The sequence below is a fragment of the Oncorhynchus clarkii genome, chromosome 1 (genome assembly GCF_045791955.1).
Source record: "Oncorhynchus clarkii lewisi isolate Uvic-CL-2024 chromosome 1, UVic_Ocla_1.0, whole genome shotgun sequence".
Taxonomy (NCBI): Eukaryota; Metazoa; Chordata; class Actinopteri; order Salmoniformes; family Salmonidae; genus Oncorhynchus; species Oncorhynchus clarkii.
Window position 1 is genome coordinate 40,402,221 of NC_092147.1, and position 17,947 is coordinate 40,420,167.

Here is a 17,947-nt window from a genome sequence, read left to right on the forward strand (position 1 = left end):
TCCTCTCTCAACTGGTACAATTCTTGGCTCGACAACAATCTCAACTGTTTTTCCTGCTGTGAAAACTTCAAACCTAAATACATGTTTTCCAGTTGTTGTTGGAACCTGTGGATTTGCCCTCTGGTGTTCTGTCATTAGCTAGATCCCCCATGGCGGAAGGTTTGGATGGTTGTCTTCGATCCCAGCTAGGGAGTTGGTTCTGTGATACAACCACACACTTAGCACTGTACTACAGAGAATGAGTGAGTTTTAGGTTGCATTCCAATTCTCCACCCTTCTCTCAGTGTGCACTTGCAGTCTTCCAGTCATGGATTTAAAAGTAGTGGAAACTGCCTCCAGCCAATGCTTATGCCAATCCAATGGTTTTAAATCCATGACAGTGAGTGCGCAAGTGCACACTTTGGGAGAAGTTTGGAAAATAGGGATGTAGCCTTAGAATACAATCCTGACAACGTTGTCTTGTGCAACTGTTCAACCCATCTGTGATCATTAGATGTGAATGCCTTTAGCCTGGTCTCCAACGTGATATGATCCCTTTCACTATCATCTCACTCCACGAAAGGGGGCATATCAGTTTGGATCCTGGGCTAGAATGTCTGCAGAGCACTGCTGGAGCCCAATAGACAGGACTCAATGCTGGGAACACATACAATGCACCGTGTAAATAAGGCAGTATACAAACAGGATTGTGATATTCTTAGCAAAGTAACTCTGTGTCTAGAGGGAGAGAATACAAGTGGTCAGAGATAAGTAGTAAGCATTCGAGAAGGAGAGAGACGAGAGAGAGAGGCAGCCAGTCAGAGAGAAGAGAGAGACACTCGGACGAAGAAGAGAGATGGAGTTTAAAAGGGAGAAGAGAGAATCAGTGCCATTGTAACAGCAGTGCAGGGGAAACAGGCGTGTCATTGTACTCCGCTCTTCTCTTCTCTAGTCAAGAATCTGTGGTTCTACTTTACGGAACAGTGCTATAGCATCAATGGACTGCTGCATAATGGACTCCCAACTCTACTCTTTTCCATCTCCACAGTGTTTTCTCCCTTGGCTGTTTATGTGACAGATTGTTTAGATTCATCGTGCAGTTGGATGTTATTTATTATTAAATTGAGGCCACCATGCTGGCTGCCAGTCTGTCTGTCTGCCAGCCAACCTGTCTGTCTGTCTGTCTGTCTGTCTGTCTGTCTGTCTGTCTGTCTGTCTGTCTGTCTGTCTGTCTGTCTGTCTGTCTGTAGCAGCAGCCAAGTGTATCTGGCCTGCCAAACAACATAATGAATCAAAAATAAAACCATTACTCCTCATGTGTACAACATGGCAGGACTATAAGGACACCCCAGGTTAGTTACCTCTGTGTGTTTTTCTATTTGCAGGATAGATAGGTTTTTAAGAGGAACTTGTCCTCTCCCACAAGATGTATGTAGGCCTACTTATGTTGCCATGCAAATTCACCTATGGGGCATTTAAGGATTCTATTACATGATATTCTATTCTACTCTCCACTGCTTCAAACTTCTTCAAAACTCAGACATGATAGATCAACAACTCTGTGCTCTGCTGTGACCTTAGACACAGAATGGTACTGTGTTGAACTAAAGGCCTATGCTTTACTGAGACTGAGCAGCCATTCTGTGTCTTACGTTTGTTGAATTGTCCAGTGTGTGTAGAGGGGACGGAGGAAGGTGGAGGGGTGGAGGAGTTGTTGAAGAGTATCCATGGAAACGGCTGTCCAGGAACAATTTTAAACCAAGAGTATACTGCTTTGTTCCGAGTCTGAATGGAATCCCTGCTTGCGGGAACACACACACTCTCTCTCTCTCTCTCTCTCTCTCTCTCTCTCTCTCACACACACACACACACACACACACACACACACACACACACACACACACACACACACACTTTAAACACACACACAAACACTTTAAACAAACACTAATTATATTCAAAAGGATGTAATTTAGGGAAAAGTATTATGGGGAAACTTTCCATCAGATTAGCTGTTGCAGATGTGGCATGAAATCACGTGAACCAAATGCCTCTCTGTCTCCTCTTTTCTAAAGCCCTGCCGGACAATTTGATTTACTGGACTGTGAAGTGTAGCTAGCAACTGTTGGTCAGGCAATGGCAAGGAGCAGGGGGAACTTCTAGAGGGGAGAACCCAGAGTTATTTAACTGAAACAATGAGATTATTCTCGCTGTGTGTGTGTGTGTGTGTGTGTGTGTGTGTGTGTGTGTGTGTGTGTGTGTGTGTGTGTGTGTGTGTGTGACTGTTTGTCCCCATACCTTACGGAATTTGTGTGTGTCCGTGTGTTTGACCAAGTATCTGGGCCTGTGTATTAGCTAAAGTGTGTTTGTATGTTCTGGGTGTGTGAGTAGATGGGTGGAAGGACAGAAGGGAAAGGTGGTCTGCCCTATCTATCTCTGCCCCTAGCGCGAGCCCCTTCTCCCCTTGTTTCTCTCCCCTCCTCCTCTCCTTTCCGCCTCTCCTCTTCCCTCTTTGTCATTCACAGGCTGTATGCCTCTGGCACAGAACGCGCTGGCAGCCTGAGAGGCATGGGTTTTTGTTCCACTCTTTGAAAACAGCTAGCTCCAGAATTTTGTTGTCTCTTCTAAAGAGAGTGAGAGGGAGAGGGAGGGTGAGAGTGGGAGAGGGAGGGAGAGAGAGGGGGAGAGGGAAGAAACTTCTTTCCGAACGACAAAAACAAGTGTCTTCTATATGGGATTATAAAATTGCTGTGTGTCCATTGAGAGATATCTTGTGGGTAGATAAGTTGGGGAGATACTACAAGACGGACAACTAAACAGGTGAGTGGGAGAGGAAGACAAGGGAACGGGAGATGAGAGGAGGGGAAGGAGAGGGTGGAAAGGGGGGGGGGGGTGTTTGAGTCAGATGAGACCTGTAGGAGAGAGGGGAGTGGGTGTTGTTTTTGAAGTTCTGTAGGATTCATGTGAACATTTATTTGCGTGTACTTCCATTTGTATTGATCTTGTTCCTTGATATCCCATTTTTATCTTCTATCCACTCAAACATATACCTATTTTTCCTACACACCATTTTCACCCAGAGGTACATAATGCTCTCAGATGTTGTTTAGTCTGAACTACTTTGATGAATATAACTCATAATACATCCTGTTGATCTTCTATATTTTTTATTGGAAATAAGATTCAAGAAATCAAGATTAATGGTAAAGAAAACTATTTTGTCTTATGACACTTTGTGCAAAAACCTTATTTATCAACTGATAATTTACTGAAATAACTTATTATTTCCATTTGTGCAGCCATTTTATCTCCCTAAAGAACCAAAGATATTGATGTTATTGTTTGTTCACGATTCTGATTCCTCAAAGTGCCTGAATGTCACACAATAAATTATAATTTGATTCAGATACTGATTCTGTACTTCTGACAAAGTGTTGGAGCCCTTTCCTGCAGTCAAATGACCATGGGTGGAATGTTATTCATATTTTTCATATTTTCATAATTAATCAACATTATTCAACAACAAAAAACTGCCTAAAAGCCCGTGTTTCTACACTCTTAGAAAAAAAGGGTCTATCTAGAACCTTAAAGGGTTCTTCGGCTGTCCTCAGGGACGAACTGGGAATGAAAAATGGCCCTGGACTTTTTGACTCAGACCGGCCCACCAAAACCCCCCAGCGATACACCACCATCCACACAACCCACGCCACACTTTATGAAAAACAAGATTACTGAACAATGTTTATAACAATGACTTTAGTAAAAATAGATGTAAAATAGAACAAGGGGGATGTGTTGCTCTTAGGGTGAGGCTGGCTGGAAGGAGCACATATTGGCATAATGGCACTGGCAGCAAGGTGGCAAGAATCTCTGGAACCACCTGACCAGTAAAATTAATAATACAGGAAGAAATTTGGGGGTGAAAAGACTTGTGAGTAGGCAAGTCATAGAATAAAATTAAAAGAAACATATTTCCTACCTTGTAATATTAGCCATTTCTGCAGCAGCTCACTTCTCTCAGCAGTGCCATCTATAACCAGGTCATGGTCTAGGGCCGTTAAAACATCTCACTCAGTAGCCATGACCATAAAAGCCTCCAGGTGCTGTTGAGATAGAGTGCTCCTTTGCCTACTGTTGATACATTTCAGAGTAGAGAAGCTCCGCTCGCAAGCTACCTGGGTTACTGACAGGGTAAGTAGGAACTTCTAAGCAAGGCCCAGGATGTGGTATGCGTCGGTCAATAGGTTGTACTGACTAAGAATACGGTAGCAACACACTGGACAGTCCTTGCAAGATGAACAGCTCTTGTTCACCATCTCCACGTCGTCTTCATTTCCTTCAGGTCCATAGTCATCCATAGTCCTGGTTGTGTATTCTTCAAATCACGATTATTTTGACCTCTCTGGGATCGTTCGGGACGCTAGCGTCCCACCTCACCAACAGCCAGTGAAATTGCAGGGCGCCAAATTCAAAACAACAGAAATCTCATAATTAAAATTCTTCAACCATACAAGTATTTTACACCATTTTAAATATACACTTCTCGTTAATCCAACCACGGTGTCCGATTTCAAAAAGGCTTTTCGGCGAAAGCAGAACATATCATTATGTTAGGTCAGCAACTAGTCACAGAAAGCATTCAGCCATTTTCCAACCAAAGAGAGGTGTCACAAAAAGCAGATCAAATTAATCACTAACCTTTGACGATCTTCATCAGATGACACTCCCAGGACTCAATGTTACACAATACATGTATGTTTTGTTCGATCAAGTTCATATTTATATCCAAAAACCTCAGTTTACATTGATGCCATGTTCAGAAGTGCCTCCAAAACATCCGGAGAAATTGCAGAGAGCCACATCAAATAACAGAAATACTCATCATAAACTTTGATGAAAGTTTTTACATAGAATTAAAGAAAAACTTGTTCTTAATGCAACCACTGTGTCAGATTTCAAAAAAGCTTTACGGCAAAGGCACAATATTCAATAATCTGAGAACAGCGTTCAGCCACAAAAGCAAGCCATACAGTTACCCACCAAATTGTGGAGTCAACAAAAGTCATAAATAGCATTATAAAGCTTCACTTACCTTTGCTGATCTTCGTTGGAATGCAGTCCCAGGACTCCCACTTCCACAAGAAATGTTTGTTTTGTTCGATTACGTTCATATTTAAAAACAAATACCTACGTTTTGTTCGCGCGTTTAGTTCACTATTCCAAAGGCACAGGCGCAAGTGCAAAGTCCAGACGAAAAGTCAAAAGAGTTCCATTACAGTTTGTAGAAACATGTCAAACGATGTTTACAATCAATCCTTAGGGTCTTTTTATAATAAATCTTCAATAATATTCCAACCGGACAATAGCGTATTCATTACAGAGGAAAAAGAAGGAACGGGGTGACCGCGCAGTAAACAACTGATTGGCCTCAGCCTAGTCCACTTGTTGAAACAGCTCTTATTCGACACCCTTCCACAATAGAAGCCTCAAACAACTTTCTAAAGACTATTGACATCTGCTGGAAGCCTTGGGAAGTGCAATCTGGCCCCATAGACACAGCCTATTGGATAGGCAATCACTTAAATGAAACTACAAAACCTCAGATTTCCCACTTCCTGGTTGGATTTGTCTCAGGTTTTCACCTGCCATATGAGTTCTGTTATACTCACATACATCATTCAAACAGTTTTAGAAACTTCAGAGTGTTTTCTATCCAATACTACTAATAATATGCATATATTAGCATCTGGGACAGGCAGTTTACTCTGGGCACCTTATTCATCCAAGCTACTCAATACTGCTCAATACTACTAGTTTTAACCTAGTCCACTGTTCTACCAGACTCATGAGCTCACTCTGTAAATTGGTCACCGTTGCTCTGCTGTCAAATTTAATCAAACATTGTCTTAGTTATTGAAGGGCTGTCTGTGGAAGGCCACTGGCACTGCATGTTAGCTGACTAAAGTTTTTAGAGTCCAGAAGAGCCATGTCGGCATACAAAGTGCCATTACTCAGAAATTGCCGATGGATGCTATAATTGTATCCAGAATTTGATTATGGACACCAATCCTGTATGCACTCTCTGCCCAAGTCTCATCTTGTGCCATCTCTCCAGGCATGGTTTTCTCCTTTCTAGCCCTTTTCGTTGGCAGAGTGGTCTCTAACTCCAGCTCTGTTTCCTCATCCCGTTCCTGCAACTTTCTGTTGGCCCACTGGACAAATGTGTCTGCAGCAGCCTTGACTTTTTCAAAATCTCTTGCTGTTCCTTTCAGCTGTTCCTCTGTAGACACATCCATACGATGCGCAGACAGAATGTCCATTCCACTTGTTTGAAGATATTTTGAGACTGGTGAGGTGACCTACATAATTCTGAGGAATATCTGAGCTGTAAGTATTGTTTCATACTTCAGCAACCCCTCAATGTATCCTTGTGCCTTGACCCATGCAATGGTGTTGATGTTTTTCTGATCTTGTATGGTTGAAAGAGTGAGAAGGACATCAACATACAGACCCTCATCTGGATTTCCAAAAGTTCCAAGCCTTTCTTTAAGGCACTGTCTTCAGCCCACCAGCAGGTCTCTCCAATTGGAGCAAGACGTCTGTGTCTTTGGTCCTTGCTCTCCTTCTCCCAAATGTTCATCCTCTGGTAGGATTCACGGAAGAACACAGCTATGTTGTTAAGAAATACATAACCAACGTTTATCAATTTTTTAGGTTTTGTTCCATCGTTAAATCCTTTTGCAAGAAAAATGGTCTACAGTCAAGGCAAAAAGTTTTGAGAATGACACAAATATACATTTTCACAAAGTCTGCTGCCTCAGTATGTATGATGGCAATTTGAATATACTCCAGAATGTTATGAAGAGTGATCAGATGAATTGCAATTAATTGCAAAGTCCCTCTTTGCCATGCAAATGAACTGAATCCCCCCCCAAAATTCCACTACATTTCAGCCCTTCCACAAAAAGACCAGCTGACATCATGTCAGTGATTCTCTCATTAACATAGGTGTGAGTGTTGACGAGGACAAGGCTGGAGATCATTCTGTCATGCTGATTGAGTTCGAAGAACAGACTGGAAGCTTCAAAAGGAGGGTGGTGCTTGGAATCATTGTTCTTCCTCTGTCAACCATGGTTACCTGCAAGGAAACACGTGTCGTCATCATTGCTTTGCACAAAAGGGCTTCACAGGCAAGGATATTGCTGCAGGTAGGATTGCACCTAAATCAACAATTTATCAGATCATCAAGAACTTCAAGGAGAGCGGTTCAATTGTTGTTAAGAAGGCTTCATGGCGCCCAAGAAAGTCCAGCAAGTGCCAGGACCGTCTCCTAAAGTTGATTCAGCTGCGGGATCGGGGCACCACCAGTACAGAGCTTTCTCAGGAATGGCAGCAGGCAGGTGCATCTGCATGCACAGTGAGGCAAAGACTTTTGGAGGAAGGCCTGGTGTCAAGAATGGCAGCAAAGAAGCCACTTCTCTACAGGAAAAACATCAGGGACAGACTGATATTCTGCAAAAGGTACAGTGTTTGGACTGCTGAGGATTGGGGTAAAGTCATTTTCTCTCATGAATCCCCTTTCCGATTGTTTGGGGCATCCGGACAAAAGCTTGTCCGGAGAAGACAGGGTGAGCGCTGTGTCATGCCAACTGTAAAGCATCCTGAGACCATTCATGAGTGGGGTTGCTTCTCAGCCAAGGGAGTGGGCTCACTCACAATTTTGCCTAAGAACACAGCCATGAATAAACAGTGGTACCAACACATCCTCCGAGAGCAACTTCTCCCAACCATCCAGGAACAGTTTGGTGATGAACAATGCCTTTTCCAGCATGATGGAGCACCTTGCCATAAGGCAAAAGTGATAACTAAGTGGCTCGGGGAACAAAACTTTGATATTTTGGGTCCATGGCCAGGAAACTCCCCAGACCTTAATCCTATTGAGAACTTGTGGTCAATCCTCAAGAGTCGGGTGGACAAACAAAAACCCACAAATTCTGACAAACTCCAAGCATTGATTATGCAAGAATGGGCTGCCATCAGTCAGGATGTGGCCCAGAAGTTAATTGACAGCATGCCAGGGTGGATTGCAGAGGTCTTGAAAAAGAAGGGTCAACACTGCAAACATTGACTCTTTGCATAAACTTCATGTAATTGTCAATAAAAGCCTTTGACACTTATGAAATGCTTGTAATTATAATTTAGTATTCCATAGTAATATCTGACAAAAATATCTAAAGACACTGAAGCAGCAAACTTTGTGGAAATTAATATTTGTGTCATTCTCTAAACTTTTTGGACACGACTGTACATTGGTGGTTAGTCTCTAAGTACTAACTTGTCAATAATCATAACCATTCATGCATAACAATGACTTCAACATTTCGAAAGTTTGCTGTAGTACGTCAACCTTGTTTTAATGTCCAGCCCCATCCAGGCTGTGATTGGTCTGTTCACAAAAAGTGACATTGACGAGCGCTTGTTTCAACAAAAGGCACCCGATATAGCTAAATAGCCAGCTAGCTAAACCCAAACATTGCTTATCTTCCCTCTCTTTTTCGCCTGTAACATCAGTTCTGTGGCACTCACAGACAATATCTTTGCAGTTTTGGAAACGTCAGAGTGTTTTCTTTCCAAAGCTGTCAATTATATGCATAGTCGAGCATCTTTTCGTGACAAAATATCTTGTTTAAAACGGGAACGTTTTTCATCCAAAAATTTTAATAGCGCCACCTAGTCACAAGAAGTTAAGGAGAAGTGTATCTTTAATTCTATGTAAAACACTTGTATCTTTCATCAACATTTATGATGAGTATTTCTGTAAATTGATGTGGCTCTCTGCAAAATCCCCGGATGTTTTGGAGGCAAAACATTACTGAACATAACGCGCCAATGTAAACTGAGATTTTTGGATATAAATATGAACTTTATCGAACAAAACATACATGTATTGTGTAACATGAAGTCCTATGAGTGCCATCTGATGAAGATCATCAAAGGTTAGTGATTCATTTTATCTCTATTTCTGCTTTTTGTGACTCCTCTCCTCCGGAAAATTGATGTTTTTTTGTGACTAGGCGCTGACCTAACATAATGGTATGTTTTCGTTGTAAAGCCTTTTTGAAATCAGACACTGTGGTTGGATTAACAACAAGTTTATCTTTAAATAGTGTATAATACTTGTATGTTTGAGAAATTTGAATTATGGGATTTCTGTTGTTGGCTGTTGTCAAATCGATCCCGTTAACGGGATTTGAGCCCTAATTAACAGAGATGGGAAAAGGGGCGGTGCCCAGGTAAAGATAGAATGGACTGGACCAAAAGTATTTGGCACGGGAGAGAGAGGCTGACAGATGGGCCAGTCAGTCGCATGGGCCAGTCAGACACACAGCACTTGGTTATTTTAATTTAAGCAGGGGCTGGGGTAATTTATAGTTTGTGTTGCATGGGCCCCAATTGTCAAGCGGCCCACTGGGAAAACTCCCGGTGCTCCAGATGGCCAGTCCGTCATTGGCTGTCCCCATAGGAGAACCCTTTGAATAACCATTTTTGGTTGCAGGTAGAACCCTTTTGGATTCTTTGGGTACCAAAATGGGTTCTCTTATGGGGACAGCTGTAGAACCCTTTTGGAACCCTTTTAAATGTTTCTATCAACAATGATAAGCCACCAGGGTCTGACAATTTGAATGGAAAATTACTGAGAATAATAGCACATGATATTGCCACTCCTATTTGCCATATCTTCAATCTAAGCCTACTAGAAAGTGTGTGCCCTCAGGACTGGAGGGAAGCTAAAGTCATTCCGCTACCTAAGAATAGTAAAGCCCCCTTTACTGGCTCAAATAGCCGACCAATCAACCTGCTACCAACCCTTAGTAAACTTTGGAAAAAATTGTGTTTGACCAGATAATGGAAGCATCTCCAACATAATCCAGGTAGAATCATGAATTCCCCAGGGCAGCTGTCTAGGCCCCTTACAAATGTTTGCACTTTACTAATGACATGCCACTGGCTTTGAGTAAAGCCAATGTGTCTACATCTACTTAAATGACTGCAACACTTAACAAAGAGCTGCAGTTAGTACCAGAATGGGTGGCAAGGAATAAGTTAGTCTTAAATATATTTAAAAAAACTAGAAGCATTGGATTTGGGACAAATCATTCACTCATCCCTAAACCTCAACTAAATATTGTAATGAATAACGTGGAAATTGAGTAAATTGAGATGACTAAACTGCTTGGAATAACAATGGATTATAAACTGTCATGGTCAAAACATGTTGATACAACGGTAGCTAAAATGGGGAGAAGTCTGTCCATAACAAAGCTCTGCTCTGCCTTCTTATCAACACTATCAACAAGGCAGGTCCTACAGGCCCTAGTTTTGTCACACTTGGACTACTGTTCAGTCGTGTGGTCAGGTGCCACAAAGAGGGACTTAGGAAAATTACAATTGGCTCAGAACAGGGTAGCACGGCTGGCCCTTAAATGTACAGGAGGAGCTAACATTATTGATATGCATGTCAATCTCTCATGGCTCAAAGTGGAGGAGAGATTGACTTCATCACTACTTGTTTTTGTAAGAAGTGTTGACAAGCTGAATGTACCGAGCTGTCTGTTTAAACTACTAACACACAGCTCAGACACCCATGCATACCTCACAAGACATGCCACCAGAGGTCTCTTCACAATCCCCAAATCCAGAATAGACTATGGGAGGCGCACAGTACTACATAGAGACATGACTACATGGAACTCTATTCCTCATCGGGTAACTGATGCAAGCAGTAGAATCAGATTAAAAAAATTGATATACCCCTCATGGAACAGCGGGAACTGGGAAGAGACACATACACAGGTACAGCCACGTGCATATGCAGACAAACGCTAGTACTCTACACACACCTACATTGAAATAACGCTGTATGGTGGTATTATCCATTTTTGTATTGTAGATGTGTAGTGGTGTAATAATGTAATGATATGATGTACTGTTTTATCTTTTGTTTTATATGTAATGTAAGTGCCTTAATGTGTTTGGACCCCAGGACGATTTAACCCACTGCAGTAACAGGTTCATGTCCACTCTGCCAGACACACACAGGTTCCTCAGACCCAGTGTGACCGTCCCATTGGACTATCTGGGGGCGCTGTCACTCATCTCTCACTATGATGCAGCGGGACGATCTGTCTGCCATGGAGGAGTTCAGCTACACCCAGATGCCCACGCTGGAGAGGGGGGGTGGCGGGGGTACAGTGGGCCGGCGGGGGTGTGCGGAGAGGGAGCGGCCAGAGAGCTACACGGTGGACGTGAGGGCCAGTGACCTGCAGCTTGCCCACTCTGAGAAGCCCATGCACCCCTGCCTCAGCTACAGGACCTGGCTCTACAGCGTCCTCATTGGGGTGAGAGGTCGGGAGGTCAAGAGTTAAAGGGATGGACAAATGTGGTATTCCAAAAACCCAGTGCTGCTGTAATTGATTACTCAATGCCCTTGATTGGTTAGAGAGAGCCCATACATCTGGTTATTCCATTCACATTCATTCGGGTTTGAAGACAGAAAAACACGAGCATAAAATCATCCCTCAAAGGGGGAATGTACAACCTCCTCACAGGGGTGAGAGAAAAGAGAACAGGGGTGGGGGAGACAACTTTTTGGTAAGTGAACTCTCCTCTTGGCAGTTTACATGCTAACAATTGTGCGGTGTGTGTGTGTGCGTGTGTGTGTGGTTCACAGAGCAGTCTGTTGGTCACAGCAGGCTTCTCTCTCTACCTGGGCAATGTGTTTCCTGCTGCCATGGACTATCTGCGCTGTGCTGCAGGCTCGGTGAGTGGCTCTCAGCTGACCAGAGTCTGAAAACAGGCTGATCCTCATGATCGTTGTTATTATTATGATAATTATCGTTACTTGATAGTACAGTACCTTCAAAATAGAACCCTTACAAGAGCAGAGACACGTGCTTCTATTCATGTTCATTAAAATAAAGACAAATCTGCCCAGTTACAAAAACGTTTAACACCTGGTGCCTATGAAACAGCATAGCACTGCAGGCAAGCAAATATTGAGAGAATGTACTATATTTGTGTAATCATGCATGCCAGGCTTGAGAGCTACAGAGTGAGATTAGTATTTGTGTGTGTGTTTGTTTCAGAGTGTCCCGGCAGCAGTTGTCAGCTTTGCCATTGCCAAGAACCATCATGTTGCAGTGAGTACACAACAAATAGGCTTACGCTACTCAATGAGCAAATGTGCGTTTGTTGCATGAATGTTGTCCAGGGGCCACTGAGCTAATGCTGTCAGAATGTCCTCTTAATACTGTAAACATGTCCCCGTAATAATGTCAACGTGTCCCCGTAATAATGTCAACGTGTCCCCTTAACCTTAATACTGTAAACATGTCCCCGTAATAATATCAGAATGTCCCCTTAATACTGTCAGAATGTCCCCTTAATAATGTCAACGTGTCCCCTTAACCTTAATACTGTAAACATGTCCCCGTAATAATATCAGAATGTCCCCTTAATACTGTCAGAATGTCCCCTTAATACTGTAAACATGTCCCCTTAATATTGTAAACATGTCCCCGTAATAATGTCAGAATGTTCCCTTAATACTGTCAGAATGTCCCCTTAATACTGTAAGAATGTCCCCTTAATACTGTCAGAATGTCCCCTTAATACTGTCAGAATGTCCCCGTAATACTGCCAACATGTCCACTTAATACTGCCAACATGTCCCTTAATACTGTCAGAATGTCCCCTTAATACTGTTAACATGTCCCCTTAACACTGTCAACATGTCCCCTTAATACTGTCAACATGTCCCCTTAATAATGTCAGAATGTCCCCTTAATACTGTAAACATGTCCCCTTAATATTGTAAACATGTCCCCGTAATAATGTCAGAATGTTCCCTTAATACTGTCAGAATGTCCCCTTAATACTGTAAGAATGTCCCCTTAATACTGTCAGAATGTCCCCTTAATACTGTCAGAATGTCCCCGTAATACTGCCAACATGTCCACTTAATACTGCCAACATGTCCCTTAATACTGTCAGAATGTCCCCTTAATACTGTTAACATGTCCCCTTAATACTGTCAACATCTCCCCTTACTACTGTCAACATGTCCCCATAATACTGTTAACATGTCCCCGTAATACTGTTAACATGTCCCCTTAATACTGCCAACATGTCCCCTTAATACTGCCAACATGTCCCCTTAATACTGTCAGAATGTCCCCTTAATACTGTCAACATGTCCCCTTAATACTGTCAGAATGTCCCCTTAATACTGTCAACATCTCCCCTTAATACTGTCAACATGTCCCCATAATACTGTTAACATGTCCCCGTAATACTGTTAACATGTCCCCTTAATACTGTTAACATGTCCCCGTAATACTGTCAACATGTCCCCTTAATACTGTTAACATGTCCCCGTAATACTGTTAACATGTCCCCGTAATACTGTTAACATGTCCCCATAATATTGTCAACATATCCCCTTAATACTCTCAACATGTCCCCATAATACTGTTAACATGTCACCTTAATACTGTCAACATGTCCCCTTAATACTGTCAACATGTCCCCGTAATACTGTCAACATGTCCCCGTAATACTGTCAACATGTCCCCTTAATACTGTTAACATGTCCTCGTAATACTGTTAACATGTCCCCTTAATACTGTTAACATGTCCCCTTAATACTGTCAACATGTCCCTGATGTAGGTGCTAATAATATATATTACATCTGTGATTGACAGGTGTCAGATTTCCAGGTGGTATTTGTGTCCACCTTCGCTGTGACGACCACTTGCCTGGTGTGGTTTGGCTGTAAGCTGGTGTTGAGTCCCTCTGCTGTCAATGTGAGTCTACACAACTACTGGATGTAGTTGCCCTAAGGCAAAGCCTTGAGGGGCTTCAATTGTTTGTTTGCATGATACGCTAACACCTGACTTGCATTACAATCACACACACATGCATGTTGTAGGATACAGATGTTGAATGAATCTCTCTACCTGTCTCTGACAATCTCTCTTCCCTCCTCTGTTTCTCTCCCATGGCCCGCCGCTGTTCAGATCAACTTTAACCTCATCCTGCTGATTCTGCTGGAGGTGCTGATGGCCAGTACAGTCATCCTGTCTGCACGCTCTGCAGAGGACTGCTGTAGCCACAGGAAGGTGTGTGTGTTATTGTTAAAGCTGGGAAACAGTATACAGTATATACAGTATGTGCATGTGTTGGCTGTACTCTTATTTCTCTTATACTGTGCTGTGTAGGATTGTTTGTCTGCATGTCATTATAACATGCCATCCCTCTCTCTCCCCCTCCCTCCGCACTGTATGTCCTCTCTCTCCCCTTCCCTCCGCACTGTATGTCCTCTCTATCCCCCTCCCTCCGCACTGTATGTCCTCTCTCTCCCCCTCCCTCCGCACTGTATGTCCTCTCTCTCCCCCTCCCTCCGCACTGTATGTCCTCTCTCTCCCCCTCCCTCCGCACTGTATGTCCTCTCTCCGCACTGTATGTCCTCTCTCTCCCCCTCCCTCCGCACTGTATTTCCTCTCTCTCCCCCTCCCTCCGCACTGTATGTCCTCTCTCTCCCCCTCCCTCCGCACTGTATGTCCTCTCTCCGCACTGTATGTCCTCTCTCTCCCCCCCTCCCTCCGCACTGTATGTCCTCTCTCTCCCCCTCCCTCCGCACTGTATGTCCTCTCTCTCCTCCTCCGCACTGTATGTCCTCTCTCCCCCTCCACACTGTATGTCCTCTCTCTCCCCCTCCCTCCGCACTGTATGTCCTCTCTCTCCCCCTCCCTCCGCACTGTATGTCCTCTCTCTCCCCCTCCACACTGTATGTCCTCTCTCTCCCCTCCACACTGTATGTCCTCTCTCTCCCCCTCCCTCCGCACTGTATGTCCTCTCTCTCCCCATCCCTCCGCACTGTATGTCCTCTCTCTCCCCCTCCCTCTGCACTGTATGTCCTCTCTCTCCCCCTCCACACTGTATGTCCTCTCTCTCCCCCTCCCTCTGCACTGTATGTCCTCTCTCTCCCCCTCCCTCTGCACTGTATGTCCTCTCTCTCCCCCTCCACACTGTATGTCCTCTCTCTCCCCCTCCCTCTGCACTGTATGTCCTCTCTCTCCCCCTCCACACTGTATGTCCTCTCTCTCCCCCTCCCTCTGCACTGTATGTCCTCTCTCTTCCCCTCCCTCCGCACTGTATGTCCTCTCTCTCCCCCTCCACACTGTATGTCCTCTCTCTCCCCCTCCCTCTGCACTGTATGTCCTCTCTCTCCCCCTCCACACTGTATGTCCTCTCTCTTCCCCTCCCTCCGCACTGTATGTCCTCTCTCTTCCCATTCTCTCTCTCTGATTCTCCCTCTCCCCGACTTTGTATCGCCTCCTTCTCCCTCCCTTTCTCTCCCTCAGCCCGTGACATATGACGGTCCTGTGGTTCTGACACCGGCCGTCTTTCCCACCCGACTTCTAAAGGCCTACTCTGTGAGCACATAGACACTGAGTTTCTGTGTTCATGAATGAGATACATTATTACACATTCTACTATGTACTCTTAACAGTGGCTCTAATGTTTGTACATTGAAACACCACACGTACGCCGGCTACATTGTTGTTCAGCACAGTGCACCAGCATTGATACGGCATCCCAATGGTCACTGCTGTTTTCTGACAGGTGATTGAGGTGATAGTAGGAATCTCGGCTGTGTTTGGCGGTATCATCGCTCTCAACATGGACGTCTTGCTCCCTGGTCCATACCTGTCTGTCACCTTCTTCTGGATCTTAGTGGCTGTGAGTTAAGCTGCCTGTGTTACATTGGGCCTATATAACAGTGGTTCCAAAAAGTGTTGTACCCACCAAAGAGGCTAATTGTTTGCAGACACATCCCAGTCTTCATTCATGACCCAATAATCTGTCTGTGACTCAGCAATGGGTAAGAGACTGAATCACTTGTGCCTCTATTTTGGTCCCTGTCTCTGCAGTGTTTCCCCAGTGCCATTGCCAGCCATGTCGTGGCAGAATACCCCAACAAGTGTCTGGTGAGTTTTTAAAGGTTATGTATTCTGGACAGGTGTCACGCTCAACCACTACCTCACTGAAGACTATTTATCCCGCCGCCGCCTCTCAGGTGGAGATGCTGATTGCCATCAGCAGTGTGACGTCCCCACTGCTCTTCTCAGCCTCAGGCTTCCTCTCCTGCAGTGTGCTCAGTTTCATTGACATCTTCCTGCACGAGGTGCCTACAGCCAAGGTGAGCTGCCTAGTGCTCTGTGACACAGTAGGTAGAGTCTGTGTAAATAGGATAGAAATTCAATGAAATATAAAATCATACAGAGCTTTTTTCATGTGGTGGTTATAACTCAGATAGTGAGTGAATCCCAAAGTTTTGACAAAGGGACATGCGACATGCTCAAGAATGATTCTGTAGTTGTAACTTAGATGATGTACCAATACAACATGTATGTGTGTGTCCCTAGCAATCATATGAGATCCTGCTGCTGATTCTGATGGCGCTGCTGCTGGTGCAGGCAGTTCTGACTCTGGCCACCGTGGTGCACTGTGCCTCCTACAAGAGCCAGCTCCGCATGGGGGGTCCAGAGTGGGATGACAGCCTGCAGCTCCCAGCCTTCCACTCAGAGGTACACACACATACTGTTCACACAGTCATGCAGACTCCCATAGACATTAACTAGGACCAACACTCTCCTATTGTACTCTCCTATCATACTGCATACAGTCTCTCTCTCTCTTTCTCCCGCTTGCTGTCTCTCTCTCAAACACGCACGCATGCACACAGACACACACACACACATATCTTTAGCAGATGAGATGTTGTGCTCTATGACTCACTGATGAAGATTCGCTGATGAAGAGTCACTGACGAAGAGTCACTGATACTTTGACATACTGAGGTGAGAGATGCACCAGCTCTCTGAATGATGCCTATGTCTAAGCTGGTCATTCATGGAAAAACAGTATGTTGTGCATTGATGGTGTGCAGACCGCAGTGACAAAGTACTGTATAACTGTCTCTGCTCTGTCTCTCTATTTCCTTTTCTAAATGATCTCCTCTCCTTTCCTATCCATCCCCTCTTCCCTCCCTCCATCTTGCTCACTCAGCAACAAGCATCCAATGGAACACTGCGGGAGTTTGACAAAGACAAGGCCTGGAAGGCGGTTGTGGTCCAAATGGCACAGTGAACAGAGGAGGAGGAGAAGGAGGACAAAACAGAAAAGACAGACAAGGGAGAGGAAGAAAAAATAAATAATGAATACCGTCAGTCAGTTTCCCTGTCAGAGAAAAAAAAAAGAAAAGGAGCAAGGACAGGGGGAGGACAAAAGAGTGAGGGGCTGGAGAGGAAGGATTCAGTAGGAAGTGTGTGACGTCATAAGCATTCACATATCTGAGGTCTACATTTTAAAACATGCTATAACAATATCCTTACTGTGTACAATCTGTAGACAATTGAGTACTCTCATGCCTCCTTGTATTGTATTTGCGGCACAGTATTCTTTCAGTCTTTGTCTGTATGTAGTTATCTTTACATATAGAGCTTTAGGTCTAATTGATATTTACATGGAGATTTACATATACAACAGACCTTCAGTTTTTTACTATAAAACTATTGTGTCCTTTAGATACAGTTGGTGATTGTATTCCTGTCATGTCGACAAATAAAACAATTTATACACCATCATGTCACTTCACCATTTTATGAACGATCATATGTATCAATCCCCCTTTTCTGTCTGGCACGTGCTGAAGCACCAAGAAGACTATGCTTTTGACTTGTCTTTCTGGTCACAATATACGAATGGCACAAAATACTCAACTCAGCTTTCTAAGTTGGGATACAATGTTTAGCAAACAGTGGTGTCATATGCGACTTTGAGAAAACAAATGTGGTTGTTGGTGGGGAATTGCTAAACACTTGAGTTCCTTCCTTCGATTAA

The 17,947-nt window shown here is 43.9% G+C and overlaps 1 protein-coding gene across 2 annotated transcripts; it reads left to right on the forward strand.

The window, feature by feature from the left end:
* The first annotated feature begins 2,685 nt into the window (after positions 1–2,685).
* Positions 2,686–17,686, forward strand: LOC139416233 (modulator of VRAC current 1). Of its 2 annotated transcripts, none has more exons than XM_071164667.1 (12): positions 2,686–2,799; positions 11,070–11,378; positions 11,711–11,800; positions 12,126–12,179; positions 13,744–13,845; positions 14,059–14,160; positions 15,406–15,477; positions 15,668–15,784; positions 15,976–16,032; positions 16,122–16,244; positions 16,471–16,632; positions 17,114–17,686. In XM_071164667.1, the coding sequence occupies exons 2-12, from the start codon at positions 11,145–11,147 to the stop codon at positions 17,192–17,194; spliced, it is 1,194 nt and encodes a 397-aa protein (XP_071020768.1). In that variant the 5' UTR covers positions 2,686–2,799; positions 11,070–11,144; the 3' UTR covers positions 17,195–17,686. The 2 variants fall into 2 exon arrangements, with proteins under 2 accessions (XP_071020768.1, XP_071020759.1); XM_071164658.1 differs by lacking the exon at positions 2,686–2,799 and adding an exon at positions 6,282–6,366 and having other exon boundaries at positions 17,114–17,411.
* Positions 17,687–17,947: the final 261 nt, after the last annotated feature.